General features: G+C 45.1%; 2 protein-coding genes across 2 annotated transcripts; both read left to right on the plus strand.

The window, feature by feature from the left end:
- The first annotated feature begins 4,352 nt into the window (after window positions 1-4,352).
- LOC130982318 (uncharacterized) lies at window positions 4,353-6,506 on the plus strand. Its single transcript, XM_057906286.1, has one exon. It carries the CDS (start codon window positions 4,353-4,355, stop codon window positions 6,504-6,506), a length of 2,154 nt encoding a protein of 717 aa, XP_057762269.1.
- Window positions 6,507-6,542: 36 nt separating this feature from the next.
- LOC130982326 (uncharacterized) lies at window positions 6,543-9,719 on the plus strand. The gene has a single exon (XM_057906298.1). The coding sequence runs from the start codon at window positions 6,543-6,545 to the stop codon at window positions 9,717-9,719; it is 3,177 nt and encodes a 1,058-aa protein (XP_057762281.1).
- Window positions 9,720-23,363: the final 13,644 nt, after the last annotated feature.

Below are 23,363 nucleotides of genomic sequence, written 5' to 3' on the forward strand. Positions count from 1 at the left end.
GAACCCGGGGACACGGAGTACATACTCCGCGAAATCCACGAAGGCTGCTGCGGACACCACGTCGGAGGCAAAACATTAGCCCAAAAAATCATCAGGGCTGGCTACTTCTGGCCCACAATCATTCGAGACTCCATACAATTGGTAAAAAGATGTGACAAATGCCAAAGACACGCCAATATCCACCAAGCCGCCCCACACCAGCTCAGCACCATATCGGCAGAACGGCCATTCGGCACTTGGGGGATCGACCTCGTCGGGCCCTTCCCTACGGCTCCCGGCCAGCTCCGATACCTCATTGTCGCTATAGATTACTACACCAAATGGATCGAGGCCGAACCTCTGGCTTCCATAACGGCGACCCAATGCCGGAAATTCGTCTGGCGACAAATCATTACCCGCTTCAGAATCCCAGAGGTCGTCATATCGGACAACGGAACTCAATTTACCGATAAAAAATTCAAAGAGTTCCTAGGAGGATTACAGATATCCCATCGCTTCAGCTCAGTAGAACACCCCCAAACAAACGGACAGGTGGAATCCGCAAGCAAAATAATCGTTAAAGGACTCAAAAAACGGCTCGACGAAGCCAAAGGACTATGGGCAGACAAGTTAGGGTCGGTTCTATGGTCGTACCGAACAACACCCCAAACGGCCACTGGGGAAACGCCTTTCCGATTAACGTACGGCGTAGAGGCAGTCATCCCAGTAGAAATCGGGGACCCCAGTCCCAGGAAAACAGTCGGAGGTAACGACGAAGAAGCAGAAAGAGACCTCATTGACGAAGAAAGAAACATAGCTCACGTCAAAGAATTAGCACTTAAACAAAAAATCAGCCTAAGGTACAATCACGGCGTTATCCGACGAGAATTCGGCGCTGACGACCTCGTCCTACGGCGAAACGATATCGGTCTCCCGACCCCAGGGGAAGGAAAGCTCACCCCCAACTGGGAAGGACCATACAGAATCAAGGCCATAATCGGAAAAGGAGCGTATAAACTCGAACGGCTCAACGGCGACGAAGTCCCGAGGACCTGGAACGCAACCAACTTGCACGATACTACGCCTAGACCGACCTAAATAGGTCGCCCTCTTTTATTTTGCTTTCTATTTTTTTTATATATGTAATCTCGGGTACTCTTTCCCGCCGTTAACGGAGGGTTTTAACGAGGCCCAACCATTCAATAAAAACTCCATTAAAAGCTATTTCCACTTTCCTACACATACGGAACGAAGACACGGCCACGACTGGAGGACTGATCACCCCCCAGGCCCAACACACGGATATCCATAAAAAACCCGACCAAACGACGGTCCGAGGAAACGAAAAACAAACGTGGAATAGCTCACAACATAAAGCCCGAACGGCCGAAAAACAACATAACTACGGAACATACAAAAAAAAAGCCCGACGGCCAATAAATGCAAAAAACAAAAGTACGGTGTTCCAAAAGTACACGGCCCTTGGCCATCCAAAATATTCAAAAACAAGTTTAAAGAAAAAACCAAAGAAACAGAAACTACTCGAGGTCAACAATCTGGCCATCACGAACAGTCCTGAAGGCCCCCATCACGGACACATCCACACCAGGGGCCAGCACCAAGGCCTGAGCCCTCATCGTCTCCTCGGTAGCCACAATCGCATTCTTTGCATCAGCTAGCAACTCCGTCTTCTCCTTCTTCAAGGCAGCAACCTCGGCCTTCAAAATCTCCACTTCACCGAGAAGCATCGCCGACTGGGAACCCGCATCAGAAGCCCGCTTACGCTCCTCTGCCAACTGGGAACGAAGTGAAGTCTCAACCTCGGAAAGTCAGAGAATCTCTGCCCCGGCCTCCTCAGAAGATTTCACCGCCTTCTCCTTCGCAACCCCAGCAGCCTCAAGCTCCTCCTTTAACTTAGCCACTTCAGCCTGCGACTGACGAAGCTTCTTATCTAACAACCCAACCTGAGCCATCACGAGCTCGGCCTTACGGACAACAACGGCGGACCGGAAAAGTGCACGATATACCGACTTAGCTTGAAATGAAACATCACAGCCATCAAAAAACGGCTCTGTCCCAGGCATCAGGTGCTGATCGATAAAACCAGAGGCATCAAAGCGACGATCCATCACACTAGGCACAGCATCCTCCTCCTCAAAAGTTTCGCTGCTAGGATCCTCGGGCCTCTTTCTCTTCTGGGAAGCCTCGGCAGCCGAAACCACGACAACCTCAGGCGAGTTCACAGGACCCGGCGAGGCCCGAGCTTCGGCCCTCACTCCCGACGAAACTACCTCATGGGAAACGGCCTGAGAACCCACAGCCGGATTAGAGACGGGAGTAGCAGGAGACGACGACTCCTCCTCCCGAGCCATCGCCGCCTTCAGCCTCGCCAAAGAAGTCATCCCACCAGCCATTTCAACTGGAAAAAGAAAGAAAAATCAAGTCAAAAAAAAAAAAAAGCACACACCAATATACGTCCGACAAGCCTCGGGATCCCCCATAACATCTCGAGGATTCAACGGACGCTCGCCGAACAAATGCCACAAAACGCCGGCAATGTCCTTATCCTCCCGAGATAAATCACCATAAGTAACCTTAGTCAGAACCGACGGGCCAGCACCAAAGTTCCAATACGTCGGAAATCGGCGCTCGCCCTCCAAAGTCAGCCAAAACGGACGATGCCCCTGCACGGGACGTACCTTAAAATATTCCCACTTAAAACCATGGAAAGAATCCTCAAACAACCCAAAAATCCGACGATGAGGCTGAGCACGGAAAGACATATATCCTTTCTTATGCTTCCCTTCCTTAGACGGAAGAGTACATAAGAAAAGAAAGAGAAAGACGGGAACAGAAGTCGGAAGGTCGAGATACCGGCACACTAGCTCAAACGTCCGCACGGCAGCCCAACTGTTCGGATGAAGCTGAGACGGTGCCACGGAACACCGACTCAACAAATCCTGAACAAAAGGCAAAAAAGGGAAACGCACGCCGAGCCGAGTGAACATAGACTCGTAAACCCACATCCAGTCCGGCACGGTGGGCGAATGAAGGTTCAGATAACAGACGCGCTCGTCGGCATCAGGGAGGACGAGCTCATACCGTCCCTCCTCATCACCACCACCACAGATCGCCCCCTGATCACGGAGCCGCTGGAGGTCATCCTCCGTAATCCGCGATGGAACACCCCATACATCGCTGGTCACCCAACCGTAGCGATTAGGAACGCCCCTGGAAGGGGCTACGGGGGCTCCCACACCCTCATTCCTTCGTCGTTGCATACCTAAAACAGGGAGGAGCACCACCATCAGCCTACTAACTCTACGCAGAAGCAAGACAGAAACCTAATACCGCTACCAAACTAGCGCGGTGGCTCACCACCACTATTAAGCAAGACACGGCGGTGCTCAGCCCCTCCAAAACCTCAAATTACTACACCCCAAAGATACCAAACACAGTAACAGACAGAACAAGCATTTACAAAATAAAAAGAGAGAAAGCATACCAACCTGGTAATACAGAAAGGAAACTTGACGAAAAGCCAGAAAAACAGAAGAAGCAAAGCAGAAACCACAGAAAGCTTCCCCTCGGATGAAGAGTCTTTCGGAAGTGAAAATGGAGAAGAAGATAAAAACGAGCGAAGAGAACTGAAACAAAAGCAAAGGAAAAACGGTTTCAAAACAAGGCAAAAGGACACAACTAACCCTAGGCACAACGAAGACTCGTAGGGGTAAAAAAGGAAAAACGTCCCCTCGCAATAAATACCCCCCATCGAAAAAATAACGCCTCGAAGAACGTAACGGGCGCAACTGATACGGAAGAGTCACATCAAACCTAAACGGTCAGACGAATCTTCCACGACACGAAACCAAGACACCGACCTCACAGCGTAGAGGCCAGACGGGCACCCGAGAAGAAAACAAACGTCACCCAGCGGCAGCCCGATCACGCTCGCTCTCCCGCTGCGGGGGCAACTGTTACGGGTCCAACCCACGGATCCTACAGACCCTGTTTCTCGGGTTAAACCCATTTCGATCGGAAGGCCCGGAACCGGCCCTCTAGAGCTCCTAACCAACTTTTGAATTCAAACGTCTCCCTTATCTTAGCCAAACAAGATAAGATAAGATAACTACCATCACCTATAAGTAGAGGACCCAGGTCCCTCCAGGTATTCACTCATTCCTCACACCTTATACCTCTTAGATCCATTCTGACTTGAGCGTCGGAGTGTCTTTGCAGGTGCCTCCCCCCCGCTCCGCTCGGATAGTCCAACATCCACCTCAACCCACAGGTTCCCGATCCTCACCTCAACCCGTACCAGAGTCCTCTTGTACATTGGCGCCGTCTGTGGGGACCTGCGACAGTCGAACTGGATGGAGGGCATCCTGGAGGAAAACCCATCAAGCCAGGATGACTCCCAACCACGTCGTCCGGCCTCAGAACACCATGAAGCCACAAACCAAGCAAAAATAGCAAGTACCATCCACCACACGAACGAACACGTCACCACGAACCCGCAACACCCCGAGAAGGCCAGGGACAAAGCGGCGCAGATCATCCAGGATCTCTGTCTCCGGGTCCAAGAACTTGAAGGCAAACTAACTAATAGAGAAAAACATAATAACGAACACGGAAGCCAGGCAACTTCCAGGCCAAGATCCCACCGCGGCAGGTCGCCAACCCGGCAACACGACAGGAGAGATGATCGCAGCATCTCGCGCAACCACCGACACGAGAAATCGCCAGAACGGCGATACAACAAGAAACACCACCGCAGCGCTTCTCGGGATCTAAGTCGTCAACACGATTCGGACGAGGACCGGAGATACCGAAACACCAAACGCACGAGAAGCGACCACACCATAATGGGAGCTACACCCTTCACAGAAAGAATCTTAAGAGCGAAACTCCCCAAAGGTTTCGACAAACCCACCGACATGAAGTATGATGGAACCAAGGACCCTCAGGAACATCTAACGGCCTTCGAGGCCAGAATGAACTTAGAAGGAGCGGCCGACGCTGTCCGGTGCAGAGCCTTCCCGGTAACCCTTGCCGGACTAGCGATCAAATGGTTCAACGCCCTCCCGAATGGATCCATAACCAGCTTCCACGACATAGCACGAAAATTCATGGCCCAGTTCACAACCAGAATCACCAATGCCAAACACCCTATCATCCTGTTAGGGGTCACACAAAAGATAGACGAATCCACAAGAAAATACCTCGACCGCTTCAACGACGAATGCCTAACGGTCGACGGACTCACGGATTTCGTCGCAAGCCTTTGCCTCACCAACGGGCTCATGAACGAGGACTTTCGCAAACACCTCACTACCAAACCAGTATGGACCATGCACGAAATCCAGAACGTCGCCAGAGACTACATTAACGACGAAGAGGTCAGCCAGGTCGTCGCCGCCAACAAACGGCAGCAGACCCAACACGGCAATTCGGCTCCCCGGCATAACCCAACACCCAAAGATAATCAACGGGACCACCCCAAGCCGATCAACCGGCCACCGAGAATTGGTAAATTCTCTAATTACACGCCCCTAACTGCACCAATTACGGAGATATACCATCAAATAGCAGATAGAGGCATCATCCCAAGAGCCCGACAACTCAAAGAGAGGACGGGAGGCAACAAAACCCTCTACTGTGACTACCACCGAGGTTACGGCCACAAAACACAAGATTGCTTCGATCTCAAAGACGCTCTTGAACAGGCCATACGAGACGGCAAACTCCCGGAATTTGCCAAAATCATCTGGGAACCAAGATGTGCGGAGAAAGACAAGTCACCAGAAAGAGAAGGACGCAACCCAAGAACACAAAGGCAACCCACCAGGGAGAGTCCGGAGGAAGACCCGACCATCATAGTAAACGTCATCACAGGCAAGGACGTATCGAGCAAGTCAAAACTAACAATGAAAAAAGACCTCAAGGTAATGTCCGTCAGAAACCAAGCCCCAATCACCGCCACCGGCAGCACGATAACATTCTTACCGGAGGATTGCCTGCACGGCGCCTCAGCCGAAGATGCCCCCTTTGTCATCTCAGCCAGGATCGGAACAGGACTGGTACGAAGGATACTGGTAGACACCGGTGCAGACTCCAACATCCTTTTCCGAGGAGCCTTTGACAAGCTCGGGCTCCGCAACGATAACCTCCAAACACACCGCCACGGCGTCACGGGACTCGGCAATAACTTTCTCAAACCAGACGACTCAATTACCCTACCCATCACCATAGGAATGAGCAATCAGAAAAAGACAATCCTATCCGAATTCGTAGTCCTTAAAGACTCCACAGCCTATAACGTGATCCTCAGAAGAAAAACAATCAATGACTTCTCCGCAGTCATCTTCACCAAATACCTCCTCATGAAGTTCAGAGCCGACGATGGCTCCATCGGTACCATTCACGGAGACCGAGAGGTCGCAGCCGAATGCGACAACACCAGCCTAGCCCTAAGGAAAAAATCCCGAGATGCGGCCGGAATATTCCTAGCCGACCTAGATGCGTGACAAGACGGCCAACCCAGGCCAGAACCAGAAGGAGACATGGAAAAACTACAGATAGGACCGACCAAGGAAGAATATACCTTCATCAATAGAAACCTCCCATATGATCTTAAAGAAGAACTCTCCCAACTCCTGAAACAAAACAAAGACTTATTCGCATTTACACCAGCCGACATGCCGGGAATTAACCCCGACCTAATGTCCCACCACCTAGCCGTGAACCCCCAGGCTAAGCCGGTAGCACAAAGACGACGAAAAATGTCTCCAGACCGAGCCGGCGAAGTCAAAAAACAAGTCAAAGCCTTACTCGAAGCCAACTTCATCCGGGAACTCCCCTACACGACCTGGCTAGCCAACGTCGTGCTAGTACGGAAACCTAACGGGAAATGGCGAATGTGCGTCGAGTACACGGACCTAAACAAGGCTTGCCCGAAGGACGCCTTCCCCCTACCAAACATCGACGGATTAGTAGACGCAGCATCCGGCCACCGATACCTCAGCTTCATGGACGCATATTCCGGCTATAACCAAATCCCGATGCACCGACCAGACGAAGAAAAAACCGCGTTCATCACCCCAGACGGAACATACTGTTACATAGTGATGCCTTTCGGCTTGAAAAACGCTGGAGCCACCTACCAAAGACTCGTTAACAAGATCTTTCGAGACCTAACCGGAGACAAGCTAGAAGTCTACATTGACGACATGCTCGCCAAGACTAAATCCAGCGAACAACTAATCAGCGACCTCACGGTCATAATGAACACCCTACGAAAGCACCAAATGCGGCTCAACCCGGCAAAGTGCGCCTTCGGAATGGAGGCAGGAAAGTTCCTCGGCTTCATGATCACACAACGCGGAGTTGAAGCAAACCCGGAGAAATGTCGTGCCATCCTTGAAATGGCAAGCCCCAAAAACCTTAAGGACATCCAAAAGCTCACCGGCAGACTAACCGCGTTATCACGCTTTCTCGGTGCATCAGCCCAAAAAGCAATCCCTTTCTTCAAACTAATGAAAAAAGGGACCCCTTTTAAGTGGGAAACAGAATGCGAAGAAGCATTCCAACACTTCAAGAAGGCCTTATCGGAACCACCAATCCTCGCCAAACCCCAAGCAGGGGAAACACTCTACTTATACCTTTCCATAACAGAAGAGGCACTGGCAGCGGCACTCATCCGTGAAGACGAGAAAAAGGAGAAAAAACCCATATACTTCATAAGCAAAGTCTTGCAGGATGCGGAAACTCGCTATTCACGCTTAGAAAAGCTAGCTTTCGCACTCCTTACAGCCTCCCGACGTCTGCGACAATATTTCCAGGCTCACCCCGTAACGGTCCGAACCGACCAGGCGGTCAAGCAAGTGTTACAGAAACCCGACCTATCAGGAAGAATGCTAGCATGGTCCATCGAGTTATCCCAATTCCAGATCAGATTCGAACCCTGGAATGCTATCAAGGCACAAGCCTTGACTGACTTCATCGCCGAAATGACTCCAGGAAAACTCACCCCGGAACCATGGAAATTACACGTCGACGGCTCGTCGAACTCCACTCACGGAGGAGCCGGAATTATACTCGAAAACCAAAACGGAATCACAATAGAACAGTCAATACGGTACGAATTCTCAGTATCAAACAATCAGGCAGAATACGAAGCCCTCTTAGCAGGCCTGACCCTAGCCCGGGAAGTCGGTGTAAACGCCTTAGAAGTAAATACCGATTCCCAGGTGGTCAGTTCCCAAATCAACGGAAGCTACCAGGCACGAGATCCCCTGCTCCAACAATACCTCACCAAGGTAAACGAACTAAAAGAAGGGTTCGAAAGCATTATCATACGGCACGTCCCCAGGGAACAAAACACCAGGGCAGACCTACTCTCCAAGCTAGCCAGTACCAAACCGGGACACGGCAACAAATCGCTAATTCAAGAGGTCGTCAGGTCGCCCTCTGTGTCAACGGCAATCAACTCTCATCTGACAATCTCAAGCCAGGGGTCGTGGACATACCCCCTCCTACAATACCTCCTCAACGGAACTTTACCGCCAGATCCGAAAGAAGAAAAGCGAATAAAAAGGGAAGCCGCCAACTACACCATCATAGCGGGACAACTATACAAACGAGGATTCTCGCAACCCCTACTCAAATGTGTCGAACCCGGGGACACGGAGTACATACTCCGTGAAATCCACGAAGGCTGCTGCGGACACCACGTCGGAGGCAAAACATTAGCCCAAAAAATCATCAGGGCTGGCTACTTCTGGCCCACAATCATTCGAGACTCCATACAATTGGTAAAAAGATGTGACAAATGCCAAAGACACGCCAATATCCACCAAGCCGCCCCACACCAGCTCAGCACCATATCGGCAGAACGGCCATTCGGCACTTGGGGGATCGACCTCGTCGGGCCCTTCCCTACGGCTCCCGGCCAGCTCCGATACCTCATTGTCGCTATAGATTACTACACCAAATGGATCGAGGCCGAACCTCTGGCCTCCATAACGGTGACCCAATGCCGGAAATTCGTCTGGCGACAAATCATTACCCGCTTCGGAATCCCAGAGGTCGTCATATCGGACAACGGAACTCAATTTACTGATAAAAAATTCAAAGAGTTCCTAGGAGGATTACAGATATCCCATCGCTTCAGCTCAGTAGAACACCCCCAAACAAACGGACAGGTGGAATCCGCAAACAAAATAATCGTTAAAGGACTCAAAAAACGGCTCGACGAAGCCAAAGGACTATGGGCAGACGAGTTAGGGTCGGTTCTATGGTCGTACCGAACAACACCCCAAACGGCCACTGGGGAAACACCTTTCCGATTAACGTACGACGTAGAGGCAGTCATCCCAGTAGAAATCGGGGACCCCAGTCCCAGGAAAACAGTCGGAGGTAACGACGAAGAAGCAGAAAGAGACCTCATTGATGAAGAAAGAAACATAGCTCACGTCAAAGAATTAGCACTTAAACAAAGAATCAGCCTAAGGTACAATCACGGCGTTATCCGACGAGAATTCGGCGCTGACGACCTCGTCCTACGGCGAAACGATATCGGTCCCCCGACCCCAGGGGAAGGAAAGCTCACCCCCAACTGGGAAGGACCATACAGAATCAAGGCCATAATCGGAAAAGGAGCGTATAAACTCGAACGGCTCAACGGCGACGAAGTCCCGAGGACCTGGAATGCAACCAACTTGCGACGATACTACGCCTAGACCGACCTAAATAGGTCGCCCTCTTTTATTTTGCTTTCTATTTTTTTTATATATGTAATCTCGGGTACTCTTTCCCGCCGTTAATGGAGGGTTTTAACGAGGCCCAACCATTCAATAAAAACTCCATTAAAAGCTATTTCCACTTTCCTACACATACGGAACGAAGACACGGCCACGACTGGAGGACTGATCACCCCCCAGGCCCAACACACGGATATCCATAAAAAACCCGACCAAACGACGGTCCGAGGAAACGAAAAACAAACGCGGAATAGCTCACAACATAAAGCCCGAACGGCCGAAAAACAACATAACTACGGAACATACAAAAAAAAAGCCCGACGGCCAATAAATGCAAAAAACAAAAGTACGGTGTTCCAAAAGTACACGGCCCTTGGCCATCCAAAATATTCAAAAACAAGTTTAAAGAAAAAACCAAAGAAACAGAAACTACTCGAGGTCAACAATCTGGCCATCACGAACAGTCCTGAAGGCCCCCATCACGGACACATCCACACCAGGGGCCAGCACCAAGGCCTGAGCCCTCATCGTCTCCTCGGTAGCCACAATCGCATTCTTTGCATCAGCTAGCAACTCCGTCTTCTCCTTCTTCAAGGCAGCAACCTCGGCCTTCAAAATCTCCACTTCACCGAGAAGCACCGCCGACTGGGAACCCGCATCAGAAGCCCGCTTACGCTCCTCTGCCAACTGGGAACGAAGTGAAGTCTCAACCTCGGAAAGTCGGAGAATCTCTGCCCCGGCCTCCTCGGAAGATTTCACCGCCTTCTCCTTCGCAACCCCAGCAGCCTCAAGCTCCTCCTTTAACTTAGCCATTTCAGCCTGCGACTGACGAAGCTTCTTATCTAACAACCCAACCTGAGCCATCACGGGCTCGGCCTTACGGACAACAACGGCGGACTGGAGAAGTGCACGATATACCGACTTAGCCTGAAACGAAACATCACAGCCATCAAAAAACGGCTCTGTCCCAGGCATCAGGTGCTGATCGATAAAACCAGAGGCATCAAAGCGACGATCCATCACACTAGGCACAGCACCCTCCTCCTCAAAAGTTTCGCTGCTAGGATCCTCGGGCCTCTTTCTCTTTCGGGAAGCCTCGGCAGCCGAAACCACGACAACCTCAGGCGAGTTCACAGGACCCGGCGAGGCCCGAGCTTCGGCCCTCACTCCCGACGAAACTACCTCATGGGAAACGGCCTGAGAACCCACAGCCGGATTAGAGACGGGAGTAGCAGGAGACGACGACTCCTCCTCCCGAGCCATCGCCGCCTTCAGCCTCGCCAAAGAAGTCATCCCACCAGCCATTTCAACTGGAAAAAGAAAGAAAAATCAAGTCAAAAAAAAAAAAGCACACACCAATATATGTCCGACAAGCCTCGGGATCCCCCATAACATCTCGAGGATTCAACGGACGCTCGCCGAACAAATGCCACAAAACGCCGGCAATGTCCTTATCCTCCCGAGATAAATCACCATAAGTAACCTTAGTCAGAACCGACGGGCCAGCACCAAAGTTCCAATACGTCGGAAATCGGCGCTCGCCCTCCAAAGTCAGCCAAAACGGACGATGCCCCTGCACGGGACGTACCTTAAAATATTCCCACTTAAAACCATGGAAAGAATCCTCAAACAACCCAAAAATCTGACGATGAGGCTGAGCACGGAAAGACATATATCCTTTCTTATGCTTCCCTTCCTTAGACGGAAGAGTACATAAGAAAAGAAAGAGAAAGACAGGAACAGAAGTCGGAAGGTCGAGATACCGGCACACCAGCTCAAACGTCCGCACGGCAGCCCAACTGTTCGGATGAAGCTGAGACGGTGCCACGGAACACCGACTCAACAAATCCTGAACAAAAGGCGAAAAAGGGAAACGCACGCCGAGCCGAGTGAACATAGACTCGTAAACCCACATCCAGTCCGGCACGGTGGGCGAATGAAGGTTCAGATAACAGACGCGCTCGTCGGCATCAGGGAGGACGAGCTCATACCGTCCCTCCTCATCACCACCACCACAGATCGCCCCCTGATCACGGAGCCGCTGGAGGTCATCCTCCGTAATCCGCGATGGAACACCCCATACATCGCTGGTCACCCAACCGTAGCGATTAGGAACACCCCTGGAAGGGGCTACGGGGGCTCCCACACCCTCATTCCTTCGTCGTTGCATACCTAAAACAGGGAGGAGCACCACCATCAGCCTACTAACTCTACGCAGAAGCAAGACAGAAACCTAATACCGCTACCAAACTAGCGCGGTGGCTTACCACCACTATTAAGCAAGACACGGCGGTGCTCAGCCCCTCCAAAACCTCAAATTACTACACCCCAAAGATACCAAACACAGTGATAGACAGAACAAGCATTTACAAAATAAAAAGAGAGAAAGCATACCAACCTGGTAATACAGAAAGGAAACTTGACGAAAAGCCAGAAAAACAGAAGAAGCAAAGCAGAAACCACAGAAAGCTTCCCCTCGGATGAAGAGTCTTTCGGAAGTGAAAATAGAGAAGAAGATAAAAACGAGCGAAGAGAACTGAAACAAAAGCAAAGGAAAAACGGTTTCAAAACAAGGCAAAAGGACACAACTAACCCTAGGCACAACGAAGACTCATAGGGGTAAAAAAGGAAAAACGTCCCCTCGCAATAAATACCCCCCATCGAAAAAAGTAACGCCTCAAAGAACGCAACGGGCGCAACTGATACGGAAGAGTCACATCAAACCTAAATGGTCAGACGAATCTTCCACGACACGAAACCAAGACACCGACCTCACAGCGTAGAGGCCAGACGGGCACCCGAGAAGAAAACAAACGTCACCCAGCGGCAGCCCGATCACGCTCGCTCTCCCGCTGCGGGGGTAACTGTTACGGATCCAACCCACGGATCCTACAGACCCGGTTTCTCGGGTTAAACCCATTTCGATCGGAAGGCCCGGAACCGGCCCTCTAGAGCTCCTAACCAACTTTTGAATTCAAACGTCTCCCTTATCTTAGCCAAACAAGATAAGATAAGATAACTACCATCACCTATAAGTAGAGGACCCAGGTCCCTCCAGGTATTCACTCATTCCTCACACCTTATACCTCTTAGATCCATTCTGACTTGAGCGTCGGAGTGTCTTTGCAGGTGCCTCCCCCCCGCTCCGCTCGGATAGTCCACCATCCACCTCGACCCACAGGTTCCCGATCCTCACCTCAACCCGTACCAGAGTCCTCTTGTACATATCTGTATGGATAAATTTTGCATAATTTAAAATTATTCCTCTTCGTTCTTTTCATCTTCTACTATTTCTTCTTCTTCATCTTATTATATCATTTTCTCGTCATTTTTTTGGGAGGAAAGATTAAACAAAAAAAAAACATATATAATATTGCAAAATCAATAGAAAGGGAAGGAGGCAAAAAAAGACAGCAACAACAGCAGTAATAAAAAATACGACAAAGCGGAAGAAGAAGAAACACGATGAAAAAGAAGGAGGAGCACAAAGAAGAAGGAGAAGGAGGAAGAGGAGGAGGAACGTCGGATAGAAACGTTAGAGGAAGAACGGCGTAATTTTACGCGTGTGTTGTGTAAGTCGATTTTGTTAGGTTAAGGTTGATTTATTTAGATTTATTTGCAAAAAAATTTGTATGTATAGCAAGATTGATAAAAATAATGATATCTAACAAATAATTTGAGAAGATATAAAAATTTAACAAACAAGGTTAAATGTCAAGTACATTTTTATTTAAAAAATTGAAAACTAAGATGAAGATGTATAATGTAGCACAGCCTCTAAAGGAAGAAAAAATCGTATGGATAATTTGTATGGTGAGACACAACTTGCGAAATCGTGCACAATAAATAATCTTCCTTTGCATCATTGTTTCGCGTGTAGAGTAAAATGAGAAAAGGTTTATGCGTTTTTGTGAACGGAAGATAATAATTTAGTTTTAAGTTGCAATTTGGGACATAAAATACAAACACACTTGCTTGAAATTTTATTTAAGCAGAATAAAGAAAAATTAACATTATGTGGTTGCAAGGAATGAAGTATGTGAGAATAAAGGCTAATGAATTAGACACCTCTGATTTTAAGTTTTGGTATACAGAAAAAGTGGAAATAAATAGAATAGACATTATTGTTGATAAATAGTCGAAAAAGGATGTTTATTATTGTCGTGGTAACTTTTATCTTTTTATTGTTGTCAATTTTATTTTATCGGTGTCTAACATGGCATTTTGTTGTATAATTGCGTAGTTTTAAAGTGTTCTGTAAAAAAAAAGGTTAAACCAATTGATTTTGAAAGAAGTGGATGTAAACTTTTAATCGACCCCATTTGATATAGAAAAAAAAAAGAAAAGAAAAGAAAAGATAAGATATGTTAATTGCTAAAGAGCCTTTAATAATTTTGTTCTTTAGAAACATAAATTGTAGTTAGGACAGAGAACTTTCTAAGTTTTGAAATAAAAGATACCATTCAATCTTGAAATCAAGGAGATTTCTTTTATGGGGAAAGCATTTTTAAAACCTTCAAGGTCCAGTAAACATTTGAAATTAATAAATATTTCAGTTGCCGGTTCAACAATATTTTTAAATAAGAAGATTGAAATTATTGAAAGTTTAGTGTTTAGATTGTGATAAGTAATATTCACTGCTATTTCAGGTATTACCATATTTTATTTTATGTTAAATCATTAATTCAATATTATTGCTAAGATCGTTGTTCTTATTACCTTTTTTTTAATTATTATTATTATTATTATTATTAACTACATTTTTTCATAAGGCCACTTATATGGTACAGATTTATTTATACAAATTAAAGGAGGTTGTGACAAGTGGCACGGTTGGAGACAGGCTTGGCAAAGCTCTGTCACCTTGTCTGGACTTGCTAGTTGAATGGAGTCGGCTAATGGAATAAAGAGCCAAAGTTGCAAATCTCCAATTGAGTTTAAGGAGGTGGGCTGTCCAATTGTTTTTGTTTTTTCATTTGGGTCATCAGTGATGGCCTCTTTTAATCTAATTGGGCTTATACATCTTCTACTTTGCTTCAGGGTTTTATGGAACAGAGCACTGCTGTAATCCCTCTTCTCCGGTCGCCGTCGTCGTGTTCCTCGCTGCTGGAGCTGGGGCCTTGTTCTTTCTGCTCTTCTTTGCCGTCTTTATCTGCTCGCGCCGTTCTGAAACCTTTGCTCTGCTCCGTCGTGGTGCCATGCTCTGTCCTTTCAGGCAAATCGATAACTCTCCGCCGTTCACCTCTTTCTCTCAAGCCTCTCGCATCACACTCGATCCTTAGGTATCTCTTTCTCTTTGTCTTTATTGCTTACTTCTTCCTAGTAATTTCATGGAAGTTCTATTTCAGATCATTTTTTCTGATGTGCTGTTATCACATTACCGAATTTAGGGTTTTTCTCTTGTTGATTTTGGTTTTGGTTACATCGAATTTTGATTTTTGTTCACTCCCTGCGATTGTTAATTTTGTGATTGTGCTGCTACTTTAATTTTGGATTTCAATTTTTAATTTTCTTACTGATGCAGAGGTACATAAAGCAGAACAATGACGTTGCTCTCTATGCACTGGGATGGGTATCAATTTCTTTCACTTCTCTACTTTCTTTTCTTCGTGCACCTTATTACCTCATTACTTCTTTTTCCCTTAGGTTCCATGAAGAAAATTATTATTGTTTTAATATAACCGATATGGTACAATTACTTGATTGATTCTATCAAAAGCAAATAAGAATTAAGATACAGGAATCTTAGATATAATTGAGTTATCTTGTCCTTGTTAGTAGTTTTGAATTTTTAGATATAATCCAAATAAAGAAGCTAGTATTAGTAGTTTGAATTTTGAGCCAATAACAGAAATCCATCTTGCATTGTTTCTTCTCGAGTTCTCTCCGTGCTTCTTGAATTCGCGTCACTTTTGGCTAATGGAGCTCAAGCAGAAGCTGAAGTAGGTAATAACTATGTGTATGCACCTATTGATTTGTCGCCTCATGATAAGTTATTAGTATATTGATCATTCATATAGCATATGAGAATATAATATCTTTTGAAGCTAAAGTATGAGGGTTTTAATCTTTTAAGTATGAAATAGGTATTTTACTCTAATTTAATTATGCCGTGGATTTAATGAATTGGTGAATGACAATTATATTCACAGGGATTTTTTGAAAAGCTCATGAGCAATGCTGTTAATGCTTAGGCACTGCACTTAATATGAGCTGTGTATGTAGCAATATTTAAAGTGCTTTTATGATTTCAGCATCTAATTTATAATTGAAGTTTGGTGTTTAAGTGCTATTTTATTTGTATATATCCATTGCACCTTTATGATTCTATTGAAATTTATATATCAATTGCTGCTCCAAAAGAATTTAAGACTGTTGAAATTAAAGTTTTATCAAATTGAATTTAAGGCCCTGTTGTGATTGAATTTGTTTCTTTGCCATATACAGCAGTGACCACACAGTAAAAATAATTGATTGTGAAACTTGAAGTTGGTAAAGGTGCTAGTTGGTCATAGAAGGACGCCTTGGGTAGTAAACTTTTTATCTGGCTTTTCATAGTAATTTATTGGATCTATTTCATTAAAAAATGAGCTAACGAGACTTGAGAAACGCATCCAAAATAGTACTTATAACTCCACAATGCTTCACTTGGATTTTCACTTGTGTCTTCAATCATATGCTTTTCATCTAACCTTGCAAGATGCATTTCAGCCACAATGTTGTCAATTGGGTCACATTGCAATAGAGAATGATTCTCCGGTGGGTGTTTCATTGCTTCTTCAAGGCTAAAACTCATGACTCTCCCATCGATCTCAAACGAGTAGGTTCCTGAGTATGCATCTAACTTGAACCTAGAGGTCCTAAAAAATGGTCTCTCAAGTAGGATAGATGCTGCCCTCTCGGACTTTCTTGATGGCATCTCAAGAACGTAAAAATCAATTGGAAACACCAACCCTTTTATATTCACCAATACATCTTCCGTAACACCCGTCACGGTTATTATGCTCTTGTCCGCTAAAACAAATCTTGCTGTCGACCTCTTCAATGGTGGTAGCCTCAATATACGGTATACGGAAAGAGGCATAATGCTAACGCATGCACCGAGATCACACATACAATCTAGAAATTGAACCCCATCTATGGTGCAAGTGACCATGCACGGTCCCGGATCATCACATTTCTCGGGTAATGCTCCCATTAAAGCAGAAATAGAACTCCCCAATGGAATAGTTTCCAACTCAAGAATTCTATCCTTGTTCATGCATAAATCCTTAAGGAATTTTGCATATTTAGGTACTTGATGGATAGCATCAAAGAGGGGGATGGTTACCTCAACTTTCTTGAACATCTCAACCATTTTGGGGTCAAGTTCTATACGCTTCCTAGCTTTCTTTGCAAGTGTAGGAAATGGGATTGGTTGAGCAATTTCTTCTTCCACGGCTCCCTTATTCTTGGGGGCCTCACTTGTTGGTTGAGTCTCTTCATCCTCAACTATGACTTGTGCTTCCTCCTCCTCTTCTATTTCTTCTATCTCGATTCCCTCCTCCTCTTGAGTGATTATGATCAGACTTGGGTCCTTTACCTTCTTCTCTTTCAATTAAGTCCTGGATCTCAAGGTAATGGCGTTAATGCCACCTTTGGGATTGGGTTGAGGTTGAGAAGGAATGGCACTAGAATTTGGGGCTTGAAGAGCGGAATTGGAGGGTGGGTCCATGCTTGCAAGAAGAGCTTGTAGAGTAGATGTAAGATCGGTGAGGCCGGAGGCAAGTGTGGTTCGAAGCTCTTTTTGGCCTTGGAGAATGGTCCGGAGTGTATCATCTTGATTGGGAGAAGTGGAATGGCATGTGATTTGAGGGGCTTGTGATTGGCTGGGTTGAGGTGGTGGTCGTTGATGTGGTGGTTGATAGGTTTGGTAGTTTCTTCCTTGATTTTGTTGGGTGTATGGTTGGCTTTGGGAGTATGGTCAGTTTTGTGAGTTGTTGTTGTTCCATCTTTGATTGCCTCCATTGTTGTTTTTGTCCCTACCTCCTTGTTGGTAATTGTCCCTCCATTGGTTGAAGTTGTCCTTCCAATTTTGATTAGAATTGCCACCCCCTTGATTGTAGTTTCCTCCTTGTTGAGGATACCCTTGGTTGAAATTGCTGCCTTGTTGGTAGTATCCTTGATTCGGACGGTCATAAAATTTGTGGGTAGCCGCCAAGGTGTTGTCTTCTTGAAGACTAGGGCACTCGTCCATGTAGTGGGAATAGCAAGAACAAATGCCACACACTTTTTGGGGGACCAATTGTTGACTATATTATAGAGGAGGTGGTGGAGGGTATTGTTGATGAGGTTGTTGTTGACCCAATTGGAGTTGCTTTAGGATGTTTGTCATCTCGCCTAAGGATTTGGCAAGAGCGGTGGCCTCGCTACTAGAGGATACTTCATTCACGGTCTTTGAGCGGTTGATTCTCCGTCTAACATGTTGGTTGGACTCGGCCAAGTCGCCAATGAGTTGCCATGCTTCCTCCGCTATCTTATTTTTAGACAAAGAACCAGTGTTAGAGGAATCCAAAAGAGTCATATCTTGTTCTCGCATCCCTTGGCATATGTAGCCGAGCAACACTTGAGTGTTAATCATGTGGTTGGGGCATGCGTCAAGAAGTTTGCGAAACCGCTCCCAATACTCGCATAGGGGTTCCATTTCGCCTTGCACAATGCATGAGATCTCCTTCCTTAGTTTGTCCATCCTTTCCGGGGGCAAGAATTCTTCTAGGAACCCTCTTCTAAGCAAGTCCCAATCGGAAATAACATCACTAGGTAAAGTGTAAAACCACTCTTTAGCTTTATCCTCAAGAGAGAATGGGAAAGCAAACAACCATATAGCAACTTCATCGGATCCTTCCCGTCTAGTTGTTGAGCATATACTATGAAAATCCTTGAGGTGTCGAATAGGATCTTGTGCGGGAAGTCCATGGAACTTAGGTAGGAGGTGAATCAAAGCGGTCTTGAGTTCAAAATTCGCGTTCAAGTTTGGATGAAGCACATGAACGGGTTGAAGAACATAATCTGGTGCACCCGCTTCCTTGAGAATGACTCTCCTCGGAGCGGCCATGGTGTCGGCACCTAGATCAAAAGAAGAATTATTAGTACTATTAACGGAGGGATAGCTAGTGCCTTCTTCGAATGACGGTTCGGAATTCACTTTGGGTAAGGTTGGTGAATTCGTAAGAACCTTTTCACCTTCCCTAAAGGTTAACCGCCTCCGAGCTTGCCTACTGTGGAGCAAAGTTCGTTCAATTTCCGGATCAAATGGGGCTAAGCTCAGATTCGATTGTGAACGCGTCATGCAATGAAGGGAGTGTAAAGCTCATGGAAACTAGTGGAATTACACAAAGATTAATCCTATGTCAATCAAACAAAGAAGCAATCAAGAAAAAAATGCAAGTATGTACATATACACATATTTACACTAAATAATAACATGGCACACATAAGCAAGTCCCCGGCAACGGCGCCATTTTGATAAACAATATTTTGTATGTCGATATAGAATTTAATAGTGAATACAATCGTGAGTATAGTCTAATCGACACTCAAATCTCGCATCAAACAATTCTACAATCTACAATCGAGAGTATTAATCTCCCGAGTCGTCCTCCCTTGGAATTACTATAGAACACATGTTATTGATTAGGAAGCTTTTGTTGTGGTTTTTGAAGATTGATGTACTAGTTCAAGCTAGCAAAAGTGGATAACAAACAATCAATATTGGCCAAGGGTTAACATTGGAAGCTCTATCACTATAGTTTCCTTCAATGATGATAACAATTAAGTCTTGCTTCACTTAGTTGACCTCTAATCATAGAGGAGATTCAAGTGAAAGTGACTAGCTTGAGTCACAAGTCCTAGCTTCACCCTAAGGAAATCTAGCTTTAGTACACTCCAAGCCAATTGGCAATTCTTAATTCTCAATCAACAATTGACATCCACTATTCAAGTTTTTCTAATGGCTCAAACCCTAGGCTAAGTGAAAGACTTTTACTCCATAACTAGTATTGGCATTTTATCAAACATTTGGTGAGCATTCATAAGAGGCATTATGAAATTGAAATGAAGAATTGAATTTAAGAGATCTAAATCACACAATCATCAACAATTGAACAATTACAAGTAATGGATATGAAAGTACCTCAAGTCACTAGTTCCAAATCCAAGTAACAAAGTCAAAGCTAGATCCAAAGTGAGAGGATCAAAGAACACAAATTGAGAATAGGAGAAGAGTAGATCTACTAATTGCATCAAAATAAAAGTGTATTACAATAGATCTCACCAAGAGAATCAAAGGAGAATTGCAATGGAGAATGAAATCCTAGAGAGAGGTTGGAGGTTCTCTCTCTATCCAAAATGTAACCAACTCTAGGAAAATATCTAAGAAAGTGTCAAAAATGAGTGAATCCCCTAAACCCCTCAATCCTTGGCCTTCTTAAGCTTTTTCCCACCAAAACTCTTTCCCAAAATAGGGTTTCTAACTACCTCCACGCGCTGGTCACGTGCCTTTTAAAAAATCATGTGTGGCAGTTGGCGCGTACGCGCAAAGCACACGTACGCATCCCTGGGGCATTTGCAATCCGTGCGCAGGCAGAGTGTGCGCGGGCGCATCCATGAGGATTATGGCTTAGCCGCTAAATGCGCTGGCTCGTAGCTTGGCTCCTGGCTTTGGCTCTGGTGGCGCAAAATCTGCGCGGACGCGCCATGTGTGCGCGCGCGCCACTGCTGAAGTTTCCAAAGGTCAATTTTCCATGCTCCTTTCCTTTGTGCATGCTCCCATTCTCTTCTCCAAGTCATCCGTGCCCTATAAACTCTGAAATCACTTAACACACGGGTCACGGTATCAAATGGTACTAGAGGAGGATTAAGAATATATCTAATTTAGTGCAAAAGAAGCATGTTTTCATCCATGAGGCAAAATTGGGAACGGAACACAAAATCATGTTTTTTCATATGAATAAGTGCGTAGGATCATTGATAAAACCCTCGAAATTAATACAAGATAAACCCTAAAAATGGGATTTATCACATACCAATAGGTATTTTCAAGCCATTACGTTGAGTAATAGCATCCCTAAGTACCCTTGAATCAGATGCCGATCCTTCCCAACCACTAAGGACATAGATGAAATTCATGTTCCGATTACAAACTCCTAAAACATTGGTGGATATTCTAGATTTCCTCGTCCGATATCTAGATTTATCACTCTTCGGGACTGTGACATCTATATAAGTTCCATCTAATGCTCCTAGACAACCCTATCAAATGTAAAAAAAAAAAATTAGTTATTACACGCAGAGTAAACTTGACTAATAAAAATTGGAGATACATACATGACCTACCTTGAACCATTTCCATCTGGGATCTACACAATCTTCCGGTATAGGGTCTGCCTTTACAAATAAGATACTTTGGACACGTAAAACCGAACACAATACCTTGTGAAAATACCTACTAATAGTTTCACCAGACCTATAGAACCTATAGAACCTGACTTCCGTGTCTCACCATTTTACTGAGACATGAAATACATATTTTCTGTGTATTTATGTGTGTAAGCGTGTCCTTCTCTTTTTTGTGTCTCACAGTCCAAACAATAGACACGCCCCACTGTGTCTATGTTTTGGCAAGACACACACATGAAACAAACAGAGTGTAATAGCCACCACCCTCCTCTTCGTATACACACGCACACACACACCCACGTGAAGGGAGAGCACTACGAGGAAGAAGAGAAAGAGAGGGAGAAGGGCATCGCCGGCGAGGAGGGCTGTCGTCGTTGCCGAACCGTCGAGCTTCCTCTCACTGTGCACCATATTTCTAGCCTCTGATCCGTCAACCTCTCCTCTTGTCATCATCGTCGAACTTGTGTCACCGTACGCCGTCGAGTTTTCCATCGTCGTCGTCGTTGTTGGGCTCATCACTGGAAGCCTTCAATGTGGCCACTGTTCACTACTAGAAGGGGATCTCATCGCCTCCACTGGAGTCCATCGCCACCGCCGCAGTTGTTGAAGACACCAACATCGCCGCTGTTGTCCGAGCTCCACCAAAGGGAGCAGCTACTGCGTGAAGAAAAACGAAAGCTGCAAGAGAGAGAGAAGGGGGTAATGAGGGTTCTGCCGCTGGAGCTATTGTCGTTGTTACTGCTGTTTGGCTGCTATTGAAGGTCTCCTACCATCACTGGAGATGCTTAGAACCACCATGATTGCCACCAAGGGGACAGAATGGGTGTTAGAATTTGACAGAGCGCCGCTGCTGTCGATTGGAGATGCTAAACTGCTGCTGCTACTACCTTAAGTTGATGTGGCTGCTACTAGAGCTGCTGTAGATGAATGCTGCGTTCCCAATTCCTATAGATTTCGACATTGAGGTAGGAGATTTATTTTAAAGTTTAACGATTTTAATTTTAGAATGCCTACAAGTTAATTGGATAATTGTAAATAGTTAATAATGATTAAAAATTAATTGATGTGAATTGCTTGAAATGTGTTTGAGAATAGTTAGTTGTTGTGATTACTCTAAATTATGATTGAAATTAGATGCGATTGTGAATTATATTTGACTTATTGATTTTTGCGATGAATTGGCTGAGATTTCGATATTGAATGAATTATTTTGGATTGTTTGATGTTGAATTAGTTATTTGATATATCGGAACGGCTGTGAATTGACTTGCAACTGGTTGGAATTGATTTTGGTGGTTATTGAAGGATTGGAAGTTAAGGATCGGTTGAAAACCTGATTTTTTGAAATAATATAGTAACTTTAAGAGTATATAAATAATTATGTAATGGCTGGAATTGCGTGTGGTTAAATTCTGAATGAATTAGGGTAAGTCTAATTGATTGAGTTTAAATTCAAAAGGATTCAACGATTTGTGGAATTTAATTATGAATTTTGAAATTGGATTGGTTGATTATGTCGGAATTGCGAATCATGATTGAATTGTTAATTATTGATATTTGTGAATCTGGTTGATTGAAAATCTTCTGTTTGATAATTGCTGACAAAAGGTTGAAGAGTTGTTGATATTGAGGGAACGCGTAAGAATGGTTAAGTCCTATTTTTAGGGTAGGTTATGTCTGAATTTTTTAAAATATAAGAATTTAATTAAAATAAATTATGTGAGCTGAGCCTTAGATGTTTGATTGATGAATTTGAAACTTGATAACTGAAAATGAATATTTAAGAGTTTATTTGACGATGGTTATCGATTGTTTATAAAATTGAAAAGTAAATATTCTTTTAAAAGTATTAAGGGTAGATTTAAAGTGTTTGAAAATTGTTTGAGTTAAGATTGCTAAAGTAAAGATTGTGAAATGGTTTGATAGTTAAGGTTTAAAGAAAAGAATGTTTAAGAAAGATAAAGGAAAGTTTAAAGAATGAAAAGAGGATTTGGTTTTAATTAATTGTTTTAAATGCGGGAAAAACCGATGAATTGATAATCATTGATCACGGGAATAAACCACGAACTATTGACAATTATTGATCTCGAAGATAGCCCACGAACTGAGGATCGTTGTTTTATTGTTTGTTGATCTCGGGGATAGCTCACAAACTGAGGATCGTTGTTTTGTTATATGTTGATCTTG

The sequence above is a fragment of the Arachis stenosperma genome, chromosome 1, assembly GCF_014773155.1.
Source record: "Arachis stenosperma cultivar V10309 chromosome 1, arast.V10309.gnm1.PFL2, whole genome shotgun sequence".
Lineage (NCBI taxonomy): Eukaryota > Viridiplantae > Streptophyta > Magnoliopsida > Fabales > Fabaceae > Arachis > Arachis stenosperma.

Excerpts from the sequence above, each read along its gene's own strand:
- LOC130982326 (XM_057906298.1), top strand. The coding sequence starts at position 6,543 with ATGGAAAAACTACAGATAGGACCGACCAAGGAAGAATATACCTTCATC.
- LOC130982318 (XM_057906286.1), top strand. The coding sequence starts at position 4,353 with ATGGAGGGCATCCTGGAGGAAAACCCATCAAGCCAGGATGACTCCCAA.